At 38.8% G+C, this 27,130-nt stretch overlaps 1 protein-coding gene across 5 annotated transcripts in view; it reads right to left on the reverse strand.

Moving 5' to 3' along the window:
• Positions 1 to 6,612: 6,612 nt before the first annotated feature.
• mta3 (metastasis associated 1 family, member 3) overlaps positions 6,613 to 27,130 on the reverse strand; it is a 192,208-nt gene continuing 171,690 nt past the window's right edge. For 3 of the 5 annotated variants that reach the window (XM_059985759.1, XM_059985758.1, XM_059985761.1), the window contains exon 20: positions 6,613 to 16,312. In XM_059985759.1, coding sequence (XP_059841742.1) covers positions 16,162 to 16,312 — 151 coding nt within the window. In that variant the 3' untranslated portion in view covers positions 6,613 to 16,161. The remainder of the gene's footprint in view (positions 16,313 to 27,130) is intronic. The other 2 variants (XM_059985760.1, XM_059985762.1) reach the window with 2 other exon arrangements.

Consider the following 27,130-nt stretch of genomic DNA (forward strand, 5'->3'; position numbering starts at 1 on the left):
TTTGTAAAAGTTTCAACATAACTCTGTACATTTATACTAGCTGCCTTTATTTATGAATCATAGGATATCACATGCTTTACTGGCCAATATGTCCTGCCTCTTTCAAGGGTTTTGTGCATTGGCTCCTCAGTTCCTGACCATCTTTTAGAATCATGCTACTTAAACTTACATGGTCACCCTTTATTCTGCCAACATTGCCTACTGTTTGTCTGCCCATTCTCCTATCCATTTATGTCCTCTTAACTTACTTATCTGAAGATTTTGTCACTTTTCTTCTGTTTTGTCATACCTCCATGTATATCCTTCTGTATCATATACAAATTTTTAAAAAAATCTGATCACACCCATTTCTAAGCAGCAATGCCAGCACTAATACCTGAGAGTGTCATTATCCATCACTCTCTCATCTGAAAAACAAGTTTGCCATAACTCTTCACAGTCCCTCCATGAGCCACTTTCTTATCTAAGTTGCCAATGATGCTTAGGTCATGGTTCTTACACAGCCCCTCAGCTGCTAAATACCTCCAGAAAGTCCAAATGGACAACATTTATTGCATTCCTTACACCAACTTAATCCATTTTTTTTTGCAAAACAAATTTGTTCCCTATTTATGACAGGTGGTTTCAATATTGCCCATATTGAGGTTAAGGAATCTGCAGTGCGGTATACATCTGAATTTGGTCTAGAATGATAAGTGTTTTTGTTTTAATAATTAACTAGATCGAGAAATAAAACTGAATTTGTTCTTGCTCCAAGAAAACACTTCAAATTCTTACCGAATGACAACATAAAACAATAGCAACAATAATTTCCATTAACTGCACATTAGAAAACAGAACACATGGAGTTGCTTCATGGTGGTGAGGAATCAAGAGAAAATTAGGGAAAATGGTTTAATAATTTTGAACTTTAAAGGAGAGGGAGAGAAATAGAAAGCACTTTAAAAATACAGCTTTTGCAAGATTCCAGAGAGAGTGATAGAAAGTATGTAACCATAGATTCTTGTTGGTTCAGGCAGGTTTCACCACGACAGCCCTCCAGACATGGAACACATCACATGCATAATTAATCCACTTACCTGTATGTCCAGTTCTCTAAGTACATGGATTGCAACATTTTTGCTTACAATTATATTCTGATGTATTTTGGGAAAGAGTTCAAATGTTCATTTATTATCAAAACATACAACTCTGAAAATTCTTCAGTTCTCCAGGTAACCATGAAATCAAAAAAGAAAAGAAAGAAAGCACAATTACCAACTACAAAATCGAACAAAATAGATCGGGCACATCAACCCACCAAATCCCTCCTCCTGCACAAGAAAGCAAACAAAATGGAACAGGCACGTCGACCTCCAAAACTCCCTCCTACCCAAAAAAACCCATAAAGATCAGGTGATAAAACACAGAATATAAAAACCAGAAGACTGAACAAAAAGAATCTATAGTCCAAAGTCCAATCAAAAACACAGAACAAACCGGACAACACTCCCAAAGAATATACTTTGGATTTCCTGATCACTGTGTGAAAAGTTGTAGGCCTCCTAGTTCACAGTCCCCATTGTTATCTTCAAAACCACATTAAATAAGTATGAGAGATTCTGCAGATGCTGGAAATCCCGAGCAACACACATAAAATACTGGAGGAACTCAAAAGGTCAGGCAGTATCTTTGGTAATAAATGAACAGTTGATGTTTCGTGTCAAGACCCTTCCTCAGGACTGGGGGATGATGTCAGAAGCTGTTACAGAAACTGAAGCCATTAAACACTTGTTCCTCAAACAGAATTTTGTGTGCAGTTTTGGTCAGACTGTTAAAGGAAAGACATTGTCAAGCTGGAGAAGGCGTGTAAGAAATTTACCAGTGTGCTACCTGAACTAGAGGAGCTGAGCTGGCTACACTGCATCTTTATTCCTTAGACAACAGAGAACAAGGGGTGATCTCACTGAAGTTTATAAAATCATGAGGGTTATGAACAAAGTGGACAGTTATAGTCATTTTACTAGAGTCTAAAATTAGAGGGCACAGAGGGGAAAGACTTAAAAGAGACCTGAGAAGTAATTTCTTTACACAGAGGATAGTGAGTACTTGGTATAAATTGCAAGAGGTAGAGGTCAAGGTGGGTACAATTGCAATATTTAAGAAGTACTGGCATAAGTACCTGGAGACGAGGGGCTTGAAGGATTATTGGCTGAGCACAGGCAACTGGGACCAGCAGAGAGGATGCTGTGACTGGCATTGACCAGTTGGACTGAAGGGCCTGGTTCCATGATATATCACTCTATGATGCTAATCTCACATTAATTTGATTCCAACCGTCTATTGTGTTGTTCCAAGATATTCGCTTTTATACAGGGACTCAATAAAATAAGTCATTGTTAAACAATGTAACTTAGTAGTTATCAAACAAAGGTTATAATGTATATATCAGAAAATACCATCATCATTTCAGTTGTCTCAGGAAATGGGGATAAAATAAGAATGATTATGTATATAGAATTTGTCTATACTTCCTGCTGCTTCAGTAAAGCAACCAGCATAATCAAATATCCCACCCACCCTGGATGATCTCTTTTCTCCCCTCTCCCTTTGGGCAGATTGTACAAGAGTCTGATAGTGTGTACACCAGGCTCCAGGTTGAGTCTAGATAATTCAACAGACCTCTCGCATGATAAGATGGACCCCTGGTCTCACTACTGACCTTGTTATGATCTTGCACATTATCGTTTACCTGGGCTGCATTTTTTTTGGAAGTTTTTGCATTTTATTCTGCTTTATATTGTTTTACCTTTTTTCAGGACTGTGTTAGAGTGGTCAGGCTTCAGTTCAAAAGGCTTCACGGAGAACCAGCAGCGGCAAAAGTTGCTGAGTCTGCTGGAGTTACTTTGTTGATTGTGGAATTTAAGCTTGAGAAGTTAGAGCCAAAGGTATAACAAGTGTAGGCAGGGTGGTAGTTAAGGCATGGAATGCTCCTCCTGTGAGATGTGGGATTGCAGGGCACCTGACAGGCTCACTGATGACATCTTCAGAAAGTGCACCCAACTTCAGCTGCTGATAGACAAAGTCAAGGAACTGGAGCTGGAAGTACTCAGGACCATCAGGGAGGCTTAAAACTTCATAAATGGAACTTTTACTCAGGTAGTCTCACCCAAAGTGCAGGCTTCTGATAGTAGATGGGTGACCACCAGGAGAAGTAAGGAATTATCAATTAAGTGCAGATTTCCCCTGTGCCCATTCCCCTCAGCAACAAGTACACCCTTCTGGATGCTTCGGGTGTAGGTTGTCCTAACAAAACACACCGCAGCAGCCAGTCCAGTGGCACTGCAGCCAGTTCTGATGCTCAGCAGGGAAGAGGGTAAATTCTGGTAGAGCAATAGTGATTGGAGACTCAATAATTCGGAAGATGGACAGGAGATTGTGGCCACAAGAAAGATGCTAGGATAATGTGTTCCCTCCCAGGTGAAAGGGTCAAGGATGCCTCAGAGCAGTTGCAAAATATTCTCAAGAGGGAGGATCAGCAGCCAGTGGTTGTGGTGCACGTTGACACAACTGACATGGGTAGAAAAGGGGAAGTGATTCTGCGCAGAGGGTATAGAGGGTTAGGGAAGAGACTGAAGAACAGGACCTTTAAGGTAGTAATCTTTGGATTACTCGTGGTGTTACATGCTAGCAGAGGAATAGGATGATAGTACAAATGAATGAGTAGCTGAGGATCTGGTGTAGTGGGCAGGATTTCCAATACTAGATCATTAGGATCTCTTCTAGGGAATGTACAACCTGTACAAAAATGGAACCAGTGGGGGGGGGGGGGTAGTCAGGAGAAGACAACATACTCATGGGAGAAGATTTAAATTAATTTGGCAGGAGGATGGGGAGCATAATGATAGGTCTGAAGATGGACTAGTTAGTAGACAAGTCGATCTCGTGCGTTTTGAGACTGAGGAAGGACAAACAGATGATAGGGCAAAGTTACAGTCAGTGGGATGAACTGAAGTGGAACATGGGGTAAGGTTGAGAGGGATGATTAATGGGGGACTGAAGATATATTTAAATGCACACAATGCATGGAATAAAGTAGATGATCTTGTAACGTAGTTAGAGATTGAAGGTATGACATTATAGGCATCACTGAGTTGTGGTTGAAAGAAGATCATAGTTGGGAGCTTAACATCCAAGATACACATTGTATCAAGAGGACAGTCAAGTAGGTAGAGGGGGTGAGTTGGCTCTGTTGGTAAAACAATAGAAATCAAATCCTTAGGTGACATAATGGGAAGATGAAGAATCCTTGTGGATCGAGTTAAGAAACTGCAAAGGTTAAAAAAAAACCCTGATGGAAGTTTTTTTACAGCAGCCAGAATACAGAATATAAATTACAATGGGATACAGAAAAGGGATGTAATAAGGCAGATGTTATGATAGTTATGGGGATTTCAATATGCAGGTAGATCAGATTGATGCTGGATCTCAAGAAAGGGAATTTGTAAAATGCCAATGACATGGCTTTTTAGAACAGCTTATGGTTGAGCCCAGTTGGGTAAAGGCAATTCTAGATTGGGTGGTGTGTAATCAACCAGATTTGACTGGGGAACTTAAAGTGATATAAAGCTCAGGAAGCAGTGACTATAATATGGTAGAATTCACTCTGCAGCTTGAGACAGAGAAGATAAAGTTGGATGCATCATTGTTACAGTAGAGTTATAGGAATTACAGAAGAATGAGAGGGGAACTGGCCAAAGTTGAATGGATGGGGAAACCAGCAGGGATGATGGCAGAACAGCAGTAGTTGGACATTCTGGCAGCATTCTGGAGGGTGTAGAATGGATACATCCCAAAAATGAAAAAAAAATATAACTTAAAGGGAGAATGGGGTAACCGTAGCTGACAAGGGAAGTCAAAGAAGACACTAAAGAAAAAGTGAGGGCATATATCAAAAATTGGTGGGAAGTTGGAGGATTGGGAAGCTTTTAAAAACCAAGAGTGCAACTAAAAAGCTATACAGAGAGAAAAGATGAAATTTGAAGCTAAGCTAGCTAATAATATAAAAGAAGATACCAAAAGTTTTCTCAGATATATAAAGAGTAAAAGAGAGGTGAGGACAAAGAAATGATGGACAAGGCTGATAACTAGTTTGAGTCAGGCAAACACTAGCAGTATGCCAGAAATTCAAGGGTGCCAGAGGACAGATGTGAGTGCAGTTGCTATTACTAAGGAGAAGGTGCTTGGGCGGTTGAAAGGTCTGAAGGTGGATAAGTCACCTGGACCAGATGGACTACACCCCAGGGTTCTGAAAAGAAGTAGCTGAAGAGGTTGTGGTTACATTAGCAATAATCTTTCAAGAAACACTATATTCTGGAATGGTTCTGGAAGATGGGAAAATTGTAAATGTCAAGGGAAAATCTTGCCCGACAAATCTATTGGAATTATTTGAGGAAATAACAGGCAAGATAGACAAAGGAGAGTCTGTGGATGTTGTTCACTAAGATTTTTACAAGGCACGCATGAAGCTGTTTAACAAGAACCTATAGTATTACAGGAAAGATTCTAGCATGGATAGGAAATTGGCTGACTGGCAGAAGACAAAGAGAGGCAATAAAGATGCCTTTTCTGGTTGTCTGCTGGTGACCAGTGGTGTCACGCAGGGGTCAGTATCTGGATAATGGAATTGATGGCTTTGTGGCCAAGTTTGTGGACAACACAAAGATGGATGAAAATGTAGAAGCAGGGAGTCTGCAGAAGGACAGACAGGTTGGGAGAATAGGCAAAGAAGTGGCAGATGAAATACAGTGTGGAGAAGTGCATGGTCATGCACTTTGGTACATAGAAGGAATAAAGACATAGACTATTTTCTAAATGGGGAAAAGATTCAAAAATCTGAGGTGCAAAGGGACTTATGCAGATTTCCTACAGGTCAAGTTGGTGGCAAAAAGGAAGTGCAATGCTAGAATTCATTTTGAGAGCACTAGAATATAAGAGCAAGGATGTAATGCTGAGGCTCTATAAGGCATTGGTCAGACCACACTTGGAATATTGTAAGCAGTTTTGGGCCCCTTATCTAAGAAAGAAGTGCTGGCTTTGAAAGAAGTCCTCCAGAGTGACCAGAGCAAGTTTACAAAAATGATTCCAGGAATGAAAGAGTTAACATATAAGGAGTATGATATTGCTCTGGGCCTGGACTCACTGGAGTTTAGAAGAATGAGGGGTGATCTCATTAAAAACTACCAAATATTGAAATGCCTATGTGGAGTGGACGTGGAGAGGATTTTCCTGTGGCAGTGAGTCCAGGACCAAAGGGCACAGCATCAGAATAGAGGGACATCCATTTAAAATAGAGATGAGAAGGAATTTCTTTAGTCAGAGGGTGGTGAATTTGTGGAATTAATTGCCACAGATGGCTGTGGAAGCCAAGTTGCTGAGTATATTTAAAGCCAACGCTGATGGCTTCTTGATGAAGCAGGGTGCCAAAGATTTTTGAGAGAAGACAGGAGAATGTTTTTGAGAGAAATAATAAATCAGCTTTGAGGGAATGACAGGACAGGCTCAATGAGTAGAATTGCCTAACTCTGCTCTTATGTCTTAGGTCTAATATTTAACCAGATAAAAATACAAAGATGTCTTCAACTTTATTTTTTTTAACCAGTTGTATACAAAGCATTTGCCACCCATTATAAACATTAACAGAAGACTCATTAATTTCTCCCTTACAGCATCAACAAAGATTTTCTAAATAGAAAAAATTAGGCCCATATTTACTATTGCCAAAGCTAAACCTGTGGGAAAAGGCAACTCCTGTTATTTTTAATGTCACAGAAATGGGCAGCAGAACAAAAATCTAATTCATTAGTAACCTGCAGGTTTTGCAATCTATCATCAGCTTAAACATGTTTGCATACAGCAGCTGTAAATAAAAATTATTCACAGAAGACTAAATGGTGAACTTTTCATAATATTCAATACCGCGCACAGGTTTATTTCACAAGACCACAAAGTAATCATAAATAACATAGATTATGCTATAAATTTAAAGTTATAGAATAACAAATGTTTTATTTTGTTCTCTGCTATTTTATTATGTTTGGTTCTCTCAAGTGCTTTTTCTGACGCCAACAGTTCGGTATTTACTAAGAGTCATTGACACATGGACTTGGTTAGATTTTGCAGTAATGTGAAGGGTTTTAATTCACAATCTATTCAAGGTAAACAGCCACTTATTTCTAAGTGACCGACATGAAACTTCAACTGAAACTGCATATTTTGATTGCACTAAGCTCATTTTGAGCAACTGCAATGCAAGTGAATCAGCACGATGGAAAGGAGCTCTGGAGGTGAGGCTGAAGGGTTTTTAGATGCCTTGATGCGATGATATAAACTGAGGGAGAGAAAATTTCCCTTCAAAATGAGGCTGGAACCTCCAAGAAATGCAGCATTTATCTATGGCTTCAAAACTTTGATATTACTTAATTTAAATGTTAAGGTTTCAAACCCTTTCTGCCTTTATTCTGTCATTCGTGTACATGGGGAAGTCTCCAATTTTCTTGAAAATGGCCTTCATACTCCGTCTACGATGTGGTCTATGACATTGGCACAACATTTGCACTGCTGTCCCACTCAACCAGGGTAGTGTACCATTCCTAAGGGAAAATGCTCTAACCCTCTATGCATTCCCTACGTGTTAGAAAAGCAATAGTTAGATGAAAAGGGATATAGTCCAGTGAAGAACATGGTGTTTAGAGGAGGGAGACTGATTATCTTTGGAAGGAGATGGAGAAAAGAGGTGTTTGTCATTGGCAACTAGCTCATGGTCATTGAGATGGGAACCGAAAAGCAAGCAGAAGTACAGGCATCATAATTACACTCCTCCCAGGGAAGGTTGTATCACTCCAACCGTTACACACTGCTCACACATATAATTCTCCACAACTGGATGCTAGAGCAGACAGATGACTGTGTGAGAGAATGGTCGAGTACTGGGTTAGCTCACAGGCACTTGCTGCCAATATTGACACAGGAGAAAGTCAGAGATGCTGAGCGTTGGTCACTCTCAAATGATTGACTGGATGGAGAGTCAGCAAAGAGTGACACGCCAGCTGCTAGCTATGCTGTTGTTTGCATTTTAAAAGGGAATAAGGAAGTTGGGCTCCATTGATGATGAAAGGAAATCCCTTGCTCACCTGATCTTGTGACATTGTCCAACAGCAATACTGCAGCTCCCAGATTCCCATAGGTAGCAGTGTGCTGCCTTAGGACTAACAGTGGGTCTCTTGCCCAGGCAAGTGAAGCAGAAAAATTGCTTGTGGACTCACACTTCAGAATGAGGTGTGCAATGAGTCACAACTTTCAGCATCTCACTGAAACTTGCCAGATCCTGATGTGTCTACCATTGCTGAGTCTATCATGGCATTGAACATCGCAACATTAGAGGAATCTATTCCTGTGGGTTTGAGTGCAAGGCGCTTCCAACTCACATGGGTAATAGCATCATCTCATGTTCTTTCCTACCAACAGCTGAGCACAGGAGGCTGCACAGGATCTCAGTCTGGAACCCAGGGAGCAGCTGCCCTGCTACAGGCACAGATGCAGTTACAGTTGGCAAGGGCATGATCAATGAGTCAATGGCAGCAGTGTCCATACACTGCACCTGAGGTAAACTTAACTAAAGTTGAGGTTCTCAATCACAATTTTCCATGAAATCTCAGGCATAAGCAAAGAAGCTTTAATTGTTTTCACTCATCTGCCCAGTATTCCCACTATTTGCTGCCTTTATTTCATTTTTCCAACTGGAAGCATTTCCATTATGCTGACAATGTTAACTACATTATATTAATCAACAGATGAATTTACTTTCAGGAATCTGAGCATTTAGGATGAATAGTACTTGCATCTGCATGAATATATATTTAAGGCCACAATGTATCTAGCTTGTATTATACAAAAACTTTTACGTCATGCACATGAAGGTAGAAATATTCTGTATACAATGATAGAACAAAATGAATTTATAGATTACCATGATCAAAGGGCACAGCAAAATATAAATCTCTTATTTAGCACTTTCAACTACTTACACAGTTAGGGAGGTTGTGCATTTTAATGTTAAAACAATGCAGTTTACCAATTGTGCCAACAGTCAGCTTATGATCAGCCCTAAGCCAATTATTGCAGATATCATATCCAGTTGCAAAGAATACTGCAATCTGATTAGGAATGAATGGCAACGGCTCGTGGCAGAAGTGGGGGGGTGGGGAGGGGTTTGTGGAATACCTCTAATAGGTAGGCACTTTGTGTCATGTGGAAGCAGTGTTTCCCAGCACGCCACTGGTTGCCATTCTGGTCTGCAGTACTGTTCATCTGATCTCTACCAATGTAGTTCTTCAATGTTATTATAATAATTTTTTCTACACTGCCAAGTACACCCAACTTAACATTTTTTTGTACTTATTCACAAACTTAACCATTTAATACAGCAATGATTGGAAACATTTGCCTGACATGTTTATATTATAGCAATCAGCTTCAGATAGTTAATGGACATATTCAAGAGGCAGCATCCATGATTAAGGACCCTTACCTTCCAGGACATGCCTTCTCCTCAATACTACTGACAGGGAGGAGGCAAGGGAGCTTGAAAACCAATATTCAAGGATTTAGGAACAGCTTCTTCCCCTCTGCCATCAGATCTCTGCACTGCCTCATTATTCCTTATCTGCAATGTATACATTTTTTGTCCTTGCACTGTACTGTTGTCACAAAACAACAACAGTCATGTCATATGTCAGTGATAATAAATCTGATTCTGATTCCGAATATCTCTAGTTTAAGGTTACAAAACATGAACCGAAAGAGATCACTAGTGGCAGGAGAAAAAGTAGGCTGGATGGAGTGGGCCAAAATGGGTTCAGCAGCATTTTGGGGGGAGGGGGAATGAAGAAGTGGGGATGTGCTTGGAAATTATGGAAGCATTGCCATGTACTTCCAAAATCCATTAATTATTAGGCTAGTGATCAAGCCAAAGGGTGGTTGGGGTGGTGAGTTCATCTGAAGAAATAGGGCCTTGATGAGAATTGAAGGAAGAGCTTAAAAAAAAGACAGGAACAAAAGATAAATGGAAGCATGCTACCTATTTAGTAGGGTTCCAAACCAGCACAGGGAATAACTAATGATCTGGGACAAGGAACTTAACTTCCACTAACACCCTCCAGATTGCTGTCCAGAGAATCATTTAATTTGATGCGTGTCTGACAATATATAAAAAAAATCACTTCTGGTTTGAAAGTGCAATGGGCCTGGTCAAATTTTTTAAGTCAAGCAAAATGGCCTGGAATTAGTCATTGCACTTACTATGGACTAAAACACAACAGTTTCAATGACATGCAATGCACAGCACAGCTCTAGGCAATCCAATTTCAGCAAGACATGTTTAACACAGTCATGATTAGCAAGATCTTAATGATACTCCTCCATGTTTGCTGCTGGGTGAAGTCATGAAGAAGGAGCACAATACAAGGAACAAATCTACATGTCTCACCAAGATGGCAGAAGGGGTAAGCAGCAGAAATATTATGTTAGGGTGATGGAAACGGTTGTTTCATAATTTAACCATGTCAAACCAATGCTTATCTCACTAAGCAGAATCCATCTCATTTACCTTGGGACTTAACTTTCAATGGACTTCCTCATCTTCCCATCTATTTACAGCTGTACTCGTCCTACTGCCTGTGTACTGAGATGCCACTGCAAGATAGTCATCTCCTTAAAAGCATTGTAAAGGCTTTGTGAAATGTACACAGGTCTGTTCTTATACCATCCTGTAAAGGATTGAGCAAGGTTGTAGGGGGAAAGGAATTTTCTGCCACAACTTATGTAAAACTCCTGACACAGGACAGACTCTGGACAACAGTGACAATAGTTTATCCAGTTCTTCATCAATGAGGAAACTTGGATCCCATGGGTGCTAAACAACATTATTCACGATACTAGATCATCTATTGGGTGGGGTGAGCTGCATGACACCTCGCAAATTGTACACCAAGCATCATTTGGAAAATAAGGCAAAGGAAATTGGAATCACAGGAGCATCTCTCAGTGTAAAGAAATGTGGAATAGTCATGAATCATTACAAATACATGAAATGCAGTGAATCAATCTCAGTCACTTACAACTCAGTCATGTTCAACCCTATGCTTGAATAGAGGGCTCAAGCTCTGTTGAATTCTATCATTTGCTCTCTGTCCATTTGGAACTACGTTCAGCCTTAAGCACATCGAACACACAACGAGATTATTTCTTCAGTGATTGAACAATAAGAAACTCAAGTGTAGTGATAGACATCACAGCTTCTTCATCATGACCCATTTCAAATCACTTCTTTTCTATCACACTCTTCAAATATATAGCAATAATTTGTAATTATGTACAATAATTCTATATTTCTTCCACAAGCAGCAACTGTTAAGTTATTTGACCAACAAATCCTCCACCCCCCATCCCCATTGCCCGTAAGTGTTTGGTCATTCACTAAAATTACGCCTGATCTTTCACTTTGGTGTTATATTCCTGCAATGATCCTAAATAGCCCTTGATTATCTTAATATCTAAATATTTATCTAAATGCTCTGCAGATTGGCATCTAAGCCTCCATAGCCCTGTTAAGTGGAGAATTGCAGATTTACTAACCTCTGGTACAAAGTTTCTTCACCTCTCTATCCTGAATGACCTTTTTTTTAAAGTTTTCAGACTGTCACCCCCTGGTCCAGACATTCCAGCCAAAGAAAACATCATCCCTGTATCTACAGCCTTTCGAGTCTCTATTCTACTCAGCCCAATGCTGAAAAAAAATGTTATCAACTTTCACTCTTCTAAACCCAGGAGAGCCTGAGCCCAGTCAAGTAAACTTAACATATGACAAACATATCATCCCAGGAATCAATATGCTGAAACTTTGCTGCATTCCCTCGATTGCAAGTACAACCAGCATGGGTAGAGAGAGACCAGATATCTACATAATATGCTCGTGCAGTCTCTTTAGTGCTCTGACAATTGGAACAAGCTCCCTGCACTCTTGAACTCAATTTCTCTCGCAATAAAGAGAAGCAGAATGTTTGCAGATATGTTAGACATATCAACAGGTTTGCTTTAACATCAAAGAACTCTACCAAGCTGTTCACCTGCAGTGATAGGAATAATGTGCTGTCAGTCTAAAAGCAAGATGATGGTACTGGGAAGACAGAAGTGAAAAATGCTCACTTTTCATGGGCTGTTCTCTAACCCACCAGCACTCAATGTGCTCGTGAGCTTCTGGTGAGTGATTGTTTCCCTAATACAGGAGCAGGTGGGATCCAAACTATGACTGGATCAAAGAGTGCAGGTGTGTGTAGAAAACTATCAAAGTTACATAAATTCATAGTTCCACTTCTCTTTTTTAACCAATATTGTTTTCAGTGCTAGCTGACCTGGGTCATTTTACATCATGAAAGGTCATTTATAACATAAATTTGATAATGCAATCAAGAGTGATGAATTCTGCATGCCACAGAGCTTCAGAAGAGTTTGCTGAGTTTTGTGATTCCTCAGCTGAAGAAGTGCAGGTCACTATGGCTTATTCACTGGCTAATAATGTGCAATACATAGCCTTTATCACATTGTTTTGAATTTCCCACTCATGGAGGAGATCCTGATTTAGTTACTGTCAGTATTTAAGGGCATATCAAGGCCAGAAAATGCAATGTTTCAATCTCGATTCAGGTCTTCATTTGTAACATCTGCATTGCTGTATTTGTTTTACCAGCATTTTCTAAACCTTGAAAAGGTCCGAGGATGAAGACTGATGGTTCCCATTGGGGAATGAGCAACATAATACACTTGGTTGATGGACTAGTTTATAGGAGATGATGGGGGTTGGAGAATTTAAATTTAATATTTTTCCTGGCGAAAGTCGTTAGCAGAATTTTCAAGGTTTTAAAGTACCTGGGAAGCATTTTTTTGAAGCTTTCCCCATCTAACAAGTACACCATCGGTGATGAGCACTGAGCTATCATCTAACTGTAATACATAACACAGTGCAATGTGGTGCTAATGCAGCACAAGACTATCAGTCTTGTTACACTTACCCGTCAGCACTGAGGAATATTTTGAGCACAATTGCAAGTACTAGAGGTGCATCTTCAGTAAGACTTGCTCAGTGACTTAGCTAGTAGTCACATCTTTCCCAAAACATACAGTGAGCCCACCCTCGGTCAACTCCTTACTGCAAAGAAAAATGCAGTGCTGGACGTTGGATGATGCATCCCCGGGAAGCAGGCACACATGGATCTGGATGGACCTTTTCTTGTGATTGCACACCATTAGTGCACTGCTGGAAGGAAATTACTTGCAGAAGATCAAAGTTTTAATCAATGGTACTCTGCACCAGGGGGATGCCAGCCAGAGATGCTAATCTGACCACCTGCAGAGTAGATGAGCACTCAGCAAACTATGCACTTGTAACCTATTCTGTGTATTTAAGTGCTACCAAGAGAGGTCCTTGAGGATCCGCGATGTCTAGGAGGCAAAGAAATTGAATGTGATTTACAAAATGACAGAGAAATCAGGCTCAGCAGCAGGCAGCTCTTCTTGAACAAGGCAACAGATGTCTGTGATCACCTACCCTGTCAATCCTAGTGCAAACAAGCGCTATTCCATACACTTTAAGGTAGCCAAATATCTGTGCATAGACGCTTCACATACACAAAACCTCCAGTGTCCTCTCTCCTCTACTTGCTTTGCTCTCCTATTACCCCAGGTCAGTTGTGGATTTCTTTGCTGTGCAACCTATTACCACATTTATGTTCCTTGTGTGATCGAAAGCTTCCATGATATTTGTTCCCTAACTTTTTTCAGGCCTATTCTGAAGGTGCCTAACTGAAAGTTCCCAAATGTTTATGATCACAGGAAGCCATTACAAAATATTTGCTAGTGGAAACTAAGAAAACAGCATGAAAGCAAAGAGCACTTATTCTTACTGATGAGCTTCCCCAAGTCTCGTCTGCTGAAGTTTGTTCTCAAATGCCCCATCAGCATGGAAAATTTATCACCCTGGCCTCACAAGCAGGTTACTCACATGCACCCAGACTCTTCTCCAAAAGATGCACAAGGAGTCATTTAAATATGACTTAAACATTGCTTTCCTATTATTCCCCAACAATTCTACCAGTCCTTGAGATTTACTGATGTTATCCTGCCCTTACAGAGTTTCAGCTTTCCACTAAATTCATAAGATGAAGTTGTGTTCAAAGAAAAATTAAAGGTTGCTAAGGGTTTGAGATATTGTAGATAATTAGGCTGACAGCAACAAAATAGATGGAACCCTGAAACACATGCAGCTCTTTCCTGATGGTATCATCATCAGAGCAACCTGGAGAGATAGTGATTTGATTTGGCTGCATGATCCTGGATTAGTATGTTTAATCATTAAATTACCATTGTTTTAATTCAGATTATTGAAGTCTGAACTTTGAGGTGTATCTGCATTGAAAATGGCATGTGGAACAGTTTCACATTGAAGGAAGTTAGGCTCCTCTGCAGCATCATACAGCTGGCGATATGAAAGTCCATGTGTTGCTCAGCCAAAATGCACCCAGCAGGATGAGGGCATTTGTACTGTTTACCTTCTAACTGCTAAACAACACAAAATCTTCTAAACCATCGCTCTATCAAAGGAATATTGGTATAAAGCTGCTCAGGTCTGAATTGGACATAGACCAAGAGTCAAGATGGTAAAACTTTTAAATACATTGTTAACAATAAACACTTCATTGAATTTCAGTACCTGATATTCTGGGTGCAATATTGGACCTGGTTATATTTCCTTTTATTAAAAATATATAAAAGTATCTCTAAAGCCATAGCCACAAACTCCATTTTACCGTTAGTCACTGAATGCAAGTATAATTAGGTTCTTCCATTTGTCATTTTCCCCCCATTTTAAATATTTGTCTACTGAAGTCCATGCACATGGATAAAACTGTAACTACAGCTCCAGCTATAATCTCAATAATTACCATTGTACACAGCTTAATCAGATAAACCACAAAACAGATGCTAATTACAAACCAGCTGTTTCCCAATATATTACTTAATTAGCTTAGCTGTCATTTGTGCTGTAGTGAAGCACAAAATGCTGTTTTCTCTTTCTTGTCTGGAAGAACACCACAAATACACAGCAGGCAGAGCTCGTGCTGAAGCCCTTCGATCTTGGGGCATTTTTTTCTTGGTGCTGAAGATGAGATGATTGAGAGGGACCTAGACACACACACTTTGGGTTTTGAGCCCTGATGAACTGTAAACAAGGATAAGGCCTGAATTGTTTCTGCGTAAGGTTTTATCTGTGTAGACTTCATAAGGTGATTTCCACTGGAATCTGGATATACATTTTATATACAATTCAGAAATTTGTATCTGCCTGCAGTTGCCATTACCAAAATATGGCTTAGGATCGTCCATCAATGACGGAACAATATTATGCCACACAAAGGAGCTAGAGGAACTCAGCAGGTCAGGAAATGAACAATAGATTTTCAAAACCACTCATCAAAACTGACCAGTTCCAAAAAGGCCACTGTTTATTTCCCTCCACGAATGCTGCCCGACCCGTTGAGTTCCTCCGGCTCCTTCGTGCTCCAGATTTCCAGCATCTGCAGTCTCTTGTGTTTCCTTTTTAAAACTCGATGTTGATTAATTCAAGAAGGGCAACCTAGCAATCACGGAATATAAACAAAAGGACGATTGGATTGTTTGGGTTTAAAAGCCTTGAGACAAACTTGGACATCCCTGATCGATATATACACTGGTAAGTACTTCTAAAAAGCATATTAACAAACATATTAAAGTACTTCAGTGCTACTTGTATAATCAATCTAATGCACAAATAAAATATATAAGACAGCAAAATGTCTCACCATTGTTCTGAAAGCACTAGAAAATAATATAAATGTAACAATAAGAATATTCATCCGCTGGAGAGAGTGGCAAAACAACATTGCCATTAAAATATTGATACTATTTCCTTATTCTTCTTAACAACAACTAACAAAGTTGTAAAGGCCTGATAGGAAATCCATGTGATCTATAGCTTCAATGCTCTATTCTTGATAAATTTGACTGACTAAATCCACCAATTTCATGTTCTCAGTCTGTAATGACAATTGCTTCTGCAATGTTGGATTGTTTGCATTGATTAGAAGTCAAAGGCGGCTGAGGGGATGGCATGATAAGTGGGAGGTAAGGTCTCCTAGAAGCTCTCCTCATCTCAGAAGGCGACAGTAGTTTACGAATCTTCCTGTATGAAGGAAACAAAAGATTTTGTTTGTTAACAAACCCACATTTACAAAACATGAACAACTCACAGCCATCAAAATCTTTATTTGAATGAAGGTTTATACAAATATTGCCAGATAAAATAGTGATAGTGAACAACAGAAAAGGAAAATTGAATTTTAAGGAGAGAATTGCAGAGTTTAGTTTCAAGGGAAATGAAATCATGGCCACCAATGTTGGAATAATTAAAATCAAGAATTTACTGTTGGCTGCAATTGGTGAACCACTGACATATGAAAGACTTGTAAGATAGGGAGAAAAAGTGAATTGGGAGGGATGATTAAAAGAGCAGGAGGTATGGAAATGCTGGGTGCCAAGATCACAGAAATAACAGAAAATGAGAATAAGAATTTTACAATTCTGTCTTTGTTAGTGTATAATTTAACTTTCACAATGTAACAGGTGAACTTGAAGTGAGCGATGATAAGCCATCAGAATTTTAGACAATCACGTCTATGTAGAGTGGATGATGGTGAGTCGTCTGAGTGCATGTCAGAGTATTCAGGACTGCTTTTAACAATGGTAAGGATGAGGTTTTCAGTAGGAGGCAAGAGAAGGCAGTTTTGAGATAAGAAACATTACAAAGATGGTAGTTAGGCAGAATTAGTAACAGAGTAGATTTGAAAATGCACGCTCAGAGGTGTGTTGAGAATGTGTAGTCTGATTTTTTTCCAGAAATTGTAACAGTGACCATGAAGCCAAGTCTGTGACAGTCACAAAACACTCAGTCTTCTCACATTTAGAAGATAATATCCACTTGGCTAATAAACGATATCAGACACTGCGTAGCAAATCTGAGACAGTGGAGTGATCAAGGGAGAAAGTGGTAAGGCAGGACTGACCTTTGGAACCTTTGGAATGTTTGTATTCAAAGGAAATCACTGAGGGATTGGATGAGATAACAAATAGAAGTGTTGAAGGACAGACAAAAGGGGACATCAGAGATAATAGTGCAGATAACAGTGAAGAAACACTTGTGTGATTCTCCAGCTGGAATTTGATAATGAAACCAAAAACCCAAATGGACAATGGAGGCCAGATGCTGGGAGGATGTTAGTGTGTCATAACATGAGAAGATTGAGGGGAGATGGTTTAGAACTGACAAAGTCAAAATGAATAACGTTTGTGACTTTGTTTGGGTAGCACTGTAAAGTAGATTAGAAGGAATCAAATGTAAAATTGAGGAACAGATAAGCATGAACTTGGAAGCCTACAATATATGTATATTTACGGATACTAAATAGGAAAGGAATGTTTAAGATAGGGTACAACACTCGAAAAATGCTGGTGGAACACAGCAGGCCAGGCAGCATCTATAGGGAGAAGCACTGCCGACGTTTCGGGCTGAGATCCTTGTTAATTTTCAAGGCAGTCTATCAATAGTGCTTTCTTTGAGAAGGTTGATGATGGAGAACATGAAAAATTTTCACTGGCATGATAAATATCAGTAACTTTGTTCTTAATGCAGTACATCCTCATATTTTGCCTTTTGGATACAAGCTCACTTTCTCAATTATTATACAAGCTCAATTATTAAATATGAAGCTGTGGTTGTTAATTCATTTCAAATCTTGCATTGTGTTGTATGGGTTCCGATCTAGCTGAGATCACTGGACTCAAGGAGTTCCAGCGCCTCAATCCCAGACGAACGTGGCACAGAATTGTCTCTTATTGCTGTGTGGTACGTATTAATGTGAGGTAGCATTAACCACATTATATTGTTGTAGCAGAAACTACTGTTAATTGAGTGTTGATCACCCTTAATAAAGGATGTGTTGCTGGAACCTCCAGCCTTATGATCTTCTTTGAACAGAAAGAAGTTGTAATGGTTTATCCTTAATGTTCAGACCTAGTGGAGAATACTAGCAGTGTTGCAATGTAAATCAGAATATATTTCTAGTTCAATGTCCAGTCACGACTAACTGGATATTACAACTGGCTTCATTCCCTACACTAGGAAGGTAACAGATTTGGAAAGGAGGATGGAGTCAGTCGGGATTTCTACACCTATTTGTTCCTAGGATATCTACCATCATACAATAATACCAACTAGAACAGGATCTTTTCTCCTCTAGTCCTGCCAAAAGGTCTTGGCCCAAAAAGTTGACTGTACTTTTTTCCATAGATGCTGCCTGGCCTCCTGAGTTCCACCAGCATTTTGTGTGTGTTGCTTGATTTCCACTATCTGCAGATTTTCTCCTGTTTGCAATCAGAACAGGAGTTTGTTAAAATGAGTGTACTGTTTAAGCTAATCAACAAATAACTGTTTGAATAAGATATCAGCCACACTGAAAATACAGTAGATTCTGGTTAACTGAGACACATCAAGACCAGTATACTTTGGCCCAATTAAGCAGCTCCCAATTATCCAAAGTTTAATTGAAATAGTTAAAATGAAATAAAAAGGTCAAATTCCCATTTAACTGAGTAACAAATTACTTACTGAAATGAAATACAGGACAAATTAGAACATCACCAATATTAACAACACTGTATTCCGTAATTTTTAGTTAGTAACGAAGGAATTCATTGAGTGTTTGTTGGCATAGTACACTCGATTGGTGAACTACCCATTCTTCACCCCTTAAAGCACTGAGGTTTAATGCTTTTCCCTATAACCAGCAACTTCTTTTTATAAGTTCCTGACATTTTTGAACAACATGGTAATACGGTTCATTACTTTCTTTGCATTTGAGTGTTGCCTGTTTGTAGCAAAGGGAACCATATGGCATAGCACAATTAAAAAACAAGGCCTGTTATATCCTCATTGTAGATATCATATGCACAAAACTTTTGAAACAAGTTGGGAAGTTTTGTAGATTTCCATGTTTTTGCACTTACAACATGAGCACTATCTTTCTCACTGTGTGCTTTCTTGAGTACTAAAAATCTGTACTAATCATCTGGCTAGAGTGTTCACTGAGATCTTTAACCTCTTGCTTCAGCAGTATGAAATACCCAACTGTTTCAAGTAGGCTTCCATTATATTGGTGCCTTAGAAGAACTTGGTAACCTGCCTCAATGAGTATCGTCTAGTAGCATTTACTGTATATTCACAGCAGTGAAGTTTTTGAGAGGTTGGCAATGAAGTGACTTGGATCCACTCCAATTTACCTACCGGAGCAACAGGTCCAGAGCAGTTGCCATCTTACTGGCTCTTCATTTAACCATGGAATATCTGGACTGCAAAGATGCATAAATCAGGATGCTCTTTAATGACTCTGGCTCGGCATTCAATACCATCATCTCCTCAAAACTAATCATGAAGTTTCAAGACCTTGACCTCAATACGTCCCTGTGTAATTGGATCCTCGACTTCCTTATGTCAGTTCGGATTGGCAACAATACCTCCTTCATGATCTCCATCAGCACAGGGGGCTAAGCACACACCACAAGGTTATGTGCTTAGCCCCCTTCTCCACTCGCTTTACACTTACGACTGTATTGTTAGGCACAGCTCCAAAGCTGTATTCAAGTTTACTAATGACACCACTGTTGTAGGCTGAATCAAAGATGGTGATGAATTAGTATATAGGAGAGAGATTGAAAATCTGGCTAAGTGGCACCATAACAATGCCAGAAAGACCCAGGAGCTGATTATTGACCTCAGGAGGAAACCAGAGGTCCATGAGCGAGTCCTCATTAATGGATCAGAGGCAGAGAGGGCCAGGAAATTTCAATTCTTTGGTGATATTATTTCGGAGGACTTCCATCTTGGGCCCAGCACGCAAGTTCAATTGCGAAGAAAACGTGGCAGCGGCTGTACTTCCACATGTTTACAGAAGATTGGCATGGCATCTAAAACTCTGACAATCTTCTATAGATGTGTGGTGGAGAGCATATTGATTGGCTGCATCACAACTTGATATGGAAGCAGCAATGCCCTTGAATGGAAAAGCCTACATAATAGAGTGGACCTGGCCCAGTCCATCATGGGCAAAGTGCTCCCCGACATCTACATAGAGCACTGTCACAGGAATGCTGTATCCATTACCGGGCACCCCCAACACCCAGGTCATGATCTCTTCTTGCTGTAGCCATCAGGAATAGGGCACAGTAGCCTCAGGACCCACACCACCAGATCAGGAACAGTTATTACTCCTCAATCATTAGACTCTTGAACCAGAGGAGGTAATTTCACTCAGTTTCACTTGCCCCGTCATCGAAATGTTTCCACAAACTATGAGTTTCTTTTTGAAGGACTCCTCACATCATGTTCTTGATGTTTATTGCTAATTTGTTCTTTTTTTTGTATTTTCATAGTTTATTGCCTTTTGCACACTGGTTGAACACCCAACTAGGTGTGGTCTTTCATTGATCCTATTATGGTTATTATTCTGTTATGGATTTATTGAGTACACCTGCAAGAAAATGAATCTCAGGGTTGTATGCAGTACATGTACTTTAATACATTTTCTTGGAGCTTTTGAAATTTGAACTTAAAGTGATGCCTACATTTCCATTGAGACAACCAACTGTCTGTTACTTTAAATCTTTGTGACCCAGCTTCTTAGTTAGATCCTCTGACTTCTTTTTAACATTGATTCACTGACACACATAACTCATCCAGTTACAATGGAAAAACACTGATTGAGGGTCTCCTCAACATCCAGATACTTACTTCCATGCTTTCATTTTTGGGATGTTTCCTGTTGTCCCTCATTTATTGCCAATTACCCTTGTATTTTATCTCCTTGCTGATGTACTAAGTGTGCAATTGCAGATTTCAGCACTCCAGTTATCTCTGCCAGCTGACGATAGTAGTGTTGGGTAGGTGGCTTTTAACTTGGTCCAACAGGGTAAATTTCTAGTTTCAAATCTTTTCATAGCAAGGGTCTCAAAAAATTTTAAAGAAAAAATAATAAAACTCACTTTTTGGAATCAGCATCCATCTAGCCAAATGGATAACGTAACACAATAATACTCAACTGATACAACTGTTCACTCTAAGCATGGTGTAGTGTCTAATGGCCACACAAGTTCACATGACTGACCTTCTTCTGCCCCAAGTAAGCTGCATGGTGTCCCAAATAAACAAAGGGAATCCCCGCTATTTTCTCAAATTGCTTTTGTTCTTAAGATTTGTCCCACATAAGTGGCTGCTCTAATTAACTGGACCAATTAACTGGAATCCACTGCATTGACAAATAAAGCTGTAAAATTACAGATGGACTATAAATTTTAATGCACAAACAAGTCACATCTTTATATGATTTTTAGGGGAATCTTGTATATTGTTTTTCAGTTTGTGGGAAGTTAAATAGCGATATTCTTCAGGCATTAATGTAATGGGCATTGCCTTAAATTACAATCAATTCATGAGAGAACTGGGTGAAAGTCACGGTTTCCAGACTTATGGATTACACAAAACCTGGCAGTATTGTGAAATGCAGAGAGCGTAGTGCTAGAATGCAGTTGATATATAAACAGTTTGGAGAAATGGGCAGACACATGGCAGATGAAGTTTAGTGCAGAGAAAGATAAGGAATCAGAATCAGGTTTAATAATACTTGCATACATCATGAAATTTGTTGTTCTGCAGCAGTACAGTGCATTAAATTAAAAAAAAAACTATAAGTTGCAATAAGAAATAGACATAGAAATTAAACAGTGCAAAAAGAAAGCAAGAAAGTGCTCATAGGTTGGTTCATTACCCATTCAGAAATCTTGGTAATTTTAAAATCTTGGTGGTGAATTTGTGGCAGGAAGTTTGAGGAGAGGCAACGTAGAATAACGAATACAATTGAAGAAAAGGTGCAAGAGCAGAGGGCCAAATAACTGTATGCAATAGGAAAGATTGGTGAAGATATTAATGAAGCATACATAATTCTATGTTTTATCAACAGAGGCATAAAGAGAGTATAAAAGGTGCTAGGTTTTATTAAACCTCTAAAAAGCATCAGTCTGGCCTCAACTGGTGTGTTCATTTCTGGTTATTGCATCATCAGGAGGATTTGAGGGTATAGAGAGGGAGTAGGGAGTTTGGTTACAAGGACAGATTGGAGAGCAAGGCGTTGTTTGCTCTGAGAGAAAGCTGAATGGATATTTAATTGAAGTATAAATTGCTGAAGGGTATGGATAGAGTGCAGAGGGAGGGCCTGTTCCCCTTGGTGGAGGAGTGGATGATGGCAGGTCATGGATACAAAATAAAGGAAAAGAGAATTAGGAGAAAACGCTTTCATGCAGGATGCATTTGGAAATTAAAATGCATTGACTGTGAATGTGGTGAACGCAGATTTATTACGCCTAACAGGGAATTGGATAAATATATGATGAAGAAAGGGACAGTGAGAACTAAAGAATTTATCTGGCAGAGTGCTGGTTCTGACATGATGGGTTGAATAGTCTCCATCTGTGAAATAACTATTTACATTTTAGTTAATATCAGAAGCAAGCTTATAAATATAAAACATTTATTACAAAAACTAACCAATGTAGCATTTTATATCTTATGACATTTTACTTCTAATGCACAAAAGTTTACAGTTGCATAAATAGCTTTGTTTAAAAATCAAGAATAATTACTTGTAAACAATGAACCTTACTGCTGAGAACAACATATCATTCAGACAAAATACTTAATGGCTTAAATTAGTGCCGCAATGTGAGCAACCGAAACAAAAGCAATTCATTCTTTATGATATAATTAACTAAAACAATCAACATTCCTGTCACTGCTTGCAGACCCACTATATTGTTTCACAGTTCTCATCAATTGTATCTAAAACAGCGAGTTCAATTATTAATTATTAAATAATTCATTCATTCTATTCATTGCCTGCTTGAACACATAGTGCAACAATCTAAAATAGACATATTCACCCAGTTAGCCATATAATTCCTGGACATAGATCTAAGCCAGTGATTTATCAATGCAGTAGCAACTATTTGGGTACCATATGCAAGATATGACATGCAAGTAACTTTTCTGTTCTCTGTTCATAGCAATAATACAACAGAATTGCTAAAAAACACACACAATTCATTGTCTTTATAGAATATAAAATAGATTAATTACTAAATGTTAAAAAACAACTAGTTTCCTAATGGTTTCCTTACACAAGAAATAAGTCATCCAACAGTAATTCAAATATATTTCAGATGCAAAAAACCTGAAGTACTCTTAAGTTATCCATCCTACCAAGGAAGAAGCATAATAATAAGTCTATGAGGTACAGACTTCAATTCTGACGGAAAGGTTAACAGCCTGAAACATCAAACCTGTTTCTCACTTCATAAGTGCTCCCTGACCTATTGGGTATTTCCAACATTTTACTTTTACAACAGATTATTTATTTTCCTTCCCCTACATCGCAAAAGGTACAGGATGTGTTTGGAACTTGAAATACTTTGCCCATGGACATGGTGAAGGTAGATTTATTATGGCCAACGGAATTAGATGAACATATGATGGAGAAAGGAACAGTGAGCAGAATTTATTAATTATATGGAAATATTTAGGCATCAAGAATGATGGGGAAAGGGGTTTAGCCTCAAAGAGTAAAGTTTATTATTAAGAAACAGAGGTCAATTTACTGGCTTGCATGAATTAAAACCAAACTTTGCAGAAGATTTGTTGTATGGCAAATGAAGGCTTGGACAAACTGACCTTTCCACACACGTTGCCCTCTCCAGATCTGATCCAGCACTGTAACTGAGGACCATTACCACATGTGCAACATTGAACAGATATATTATTTCATTAATTCTTGTGACATTGCAATACAATTTCATTTTGTTGAGTACTTCAGAACTTAAAATAAAAAGATCATGCAACCATAAATGCTGTCAATAATTACTTCAAAAACCTGTAGTGATGCAATAAAAAAAGTGTGCATTCACTCACAGCTAATCGCCAAATCATAAAAATGAGTTAACAAGTGTGACAGCAAATAATATTGCTCCCCTGTCACCCAGTCAATAAATGGTAGAGCCAATGAAAGGCAGCATTTTCAATTCATCTCGTTCCTACCATCAGAGAAAAAGCAGTACGAGTTAAAATCTATATCTGTTCATGTCAATTCATTGCAAACTTAGTGGAATATAAAATCACAGGGAATAATCGAATTATCACAATGTCTCTCCAAAATTGGAATCATGTTTATAATTAGGATTTTTTCAGACAAAACAAAGTATTTGGTCAAAGAAGTAAAAGAGAAGCTGTCCAAGATTTCTCTGATCTGCTTCAGTATCAGGTAACTACAGAATTATCAAACATTAATGAAAATAGATTGAGGTGATCAGATTTTGCAATTAACATTCAGAGCTCTGCAAAACATGCTTTCCTTTAAACGGTTCAGTTCCAGTTCATTGTAACTTGAAAAAAATTATGCAAGGTTGATGAAAACAATGGGAGATGCATAAATAGAGTTATCTAATTCGAAAGCAGACAATAGTCCACAGTCAAAACCAATTATTTCAAGCTTCTGCAGATATATTTCTTTCAGATATACCAAATATTATTTAAGAAAAGAGAGGCTCGGCATAAAATGCAGGCAAAACCCATTTCCTGCCTCTGACACACATATACACAATGATGGAAGTAAACTGTTCCACCCCTCTTCAAGTCGGCCTGCAAAAAGATGCTATGTGAAAGCCCATTGAAAAGAATTACATTGTAATTGCATAAAATTTACAGTGTGATGAGAACATTTTAAAGATAGCATTGTTCTACATGATGGAAAATAATTGCCTTGTCAATCTTAGAGGATGCTTAAACATTCTTTGGTAATAAATGTAACATTCCCAACAAAATTTTGCAATGATTATTGAATTTCATAATATATAATTGCAAAATAATGTAAGCAGGGGTACAGTAAAAAAGAGACAATCACTGAGTGAGGAAGTGACAGTATTCATTATGAAGATGATGAAGTGTGTATGCAAAAATCAATGCAGATTCTCTGAAATCTGTGGCTTGATTTGATGAAAATAATCACCATTTCCAAAATCATCACTATAGGTAGTACATTCTGATTTCCTGATTAAGCTGTTTTCTCCAGAGAATCCGTATTCCTGATTTATAAATCATTTGTCTGATGCCTCTGGTAGATAAAGAGATTGTAAGATGAGAGGGACAATGAAAGAGAGAGTGGGGGAGGGGGAGGGGAAAGAGTGGGGTGAAGTGGGGGGGAAGGGGGGTTAGAGGGGGTTGTAGAGGGGGTAGAGGGTGGTAGAGAGGGTGAGAGAAAGGGGATGTAGAGGAGAGAGAGATGGTAGAGAGTGGGGGAAGTAAACCGAGGGGGCGAGAGCATTGAGGGGAAGGGGTGAGGGAGGGGGAGAGCGAGAGAATGAGAGAGAGAGTGATAGAGAGAGAGAGAGAGAGAGAGAGAGACAGGGAGTGGGGAAGAGAGGGAGATAGGTAGATTTATGTTTGCCTGAGTTATATTCACTTGCATACACATAATTCCATTGACTTTTATGAGAGCTAGAAGACTTTATAAAAAATGGAAAGCAGAAACAAATTTAGAAGGGTCTGGATTCCATCGCTAATTAATATTTGGTAATTGCTTTATCACTGTCACAATGTGAAACTTTGTTTATACCATCCATAAATATCATTCCAAAACAACCATACAAAGAAGTACTGCAAATAGAATAGCAATAATAGAATGCAGAATATACTGTCAGTTACCATTACAGAGGAAGTGCAGAGCAGGAAGACAAACCAGGTGCACAGTAGAGAAAGATTAGACATCAGCTACTCTGACTCTGTACCTGCAGTTTGTAGAAGATCTCTGCTTCAAACAGAAGCAGAAAGATCCAGTCTATCTCAGCATTTCTCCTTAGAAGTTCCCATGTCCACATTTATAAATTAACTTTCTGTAAGCTCATCACAGTGTAATGCAGTTCCTCCCTACTCCACCACAGGTTCTCTAACCACAACATGTCACATTGTAATCCTGTTTGCATCTCTTGACTTAAACTGCAACAACTTGCAGTTAATATAATGCAATTAAAGTACTTCACAGTAGAACAAAGTAACACAGTGTCTCATTGAATCACACAAAAGAAAATGGGGAGACAAGCAATAGCAAAAGTTTGGTCAAAGAAGCAGGTTTAAATTTTAAAAATCTCATTTTTAGAGAGAGGAAAGAAGTGATGGGGTTCAGGATGGAAAACAAACCCCAGAAAGAAACTGGTGTGGATGAAAGCAGTCTATGTTCCTGTCTTTTAAAAATTGTCTTCATTTTTTATATGAAATATTTATAAATCTTAAGAATGATGCATGACTATAGAAAGGATACTGTTAGAAAGTAGATAAAGGACCAGCTTTAGATCAAGTATTATAAGTATGATGTGGAAAGGAAACATAATTTTAAAACAAAGAGGGAAACAGGTCCCTCGTGTGCAAACATATGTCTCCAAAAGTATTTCAAAATTATATGCAACGAAAAATAAAAAAGAAATGATGTGGTTTTTAATTTAAAAGCATTGAGTAATAAAAACAAAGAATTTGTCCAAGGCTGAGATTAGACTGGGATTGGTTGCGGGTGGTTTCAGACTTCATTCTATTAAAGCAGCGGGAAAGAGACAGGCAACCAGGGTTACCATTGACCAGATACTGTATTTCACAGAGCTTTTGAAAAAGTCACTTGTAAGGGTATGGTGCAGCAAAAAAGACTTAATGGGTTTAAACTTTGTGTCTCTTTTTTGGTGAGTATTTTGGTATTGTAATGTTTAGAGTTTTAAACTTTGTTTGCATACTGATAATGTATGGGTGAATAGTTTTGAAGTTGTTACAGTCATCTGCTGATCACAAGATCCAAGTTAACAAAAG

The sequence above is a fragment of the Hypanus sabinus genome, chromosome 12 (genome assembly GCF_030144855.1).
Source record: "Hypanus sabinus isolate sHypSab1 chromosome 12, sHypSab1.hap1, whole genome shotgun sequence".
NCBI lineage: Eukaryota > Metazoa > Chordata > Chondrichthyes > Myliobatiformes > Dasyatidae > Hypanus > Hypanus sabinus.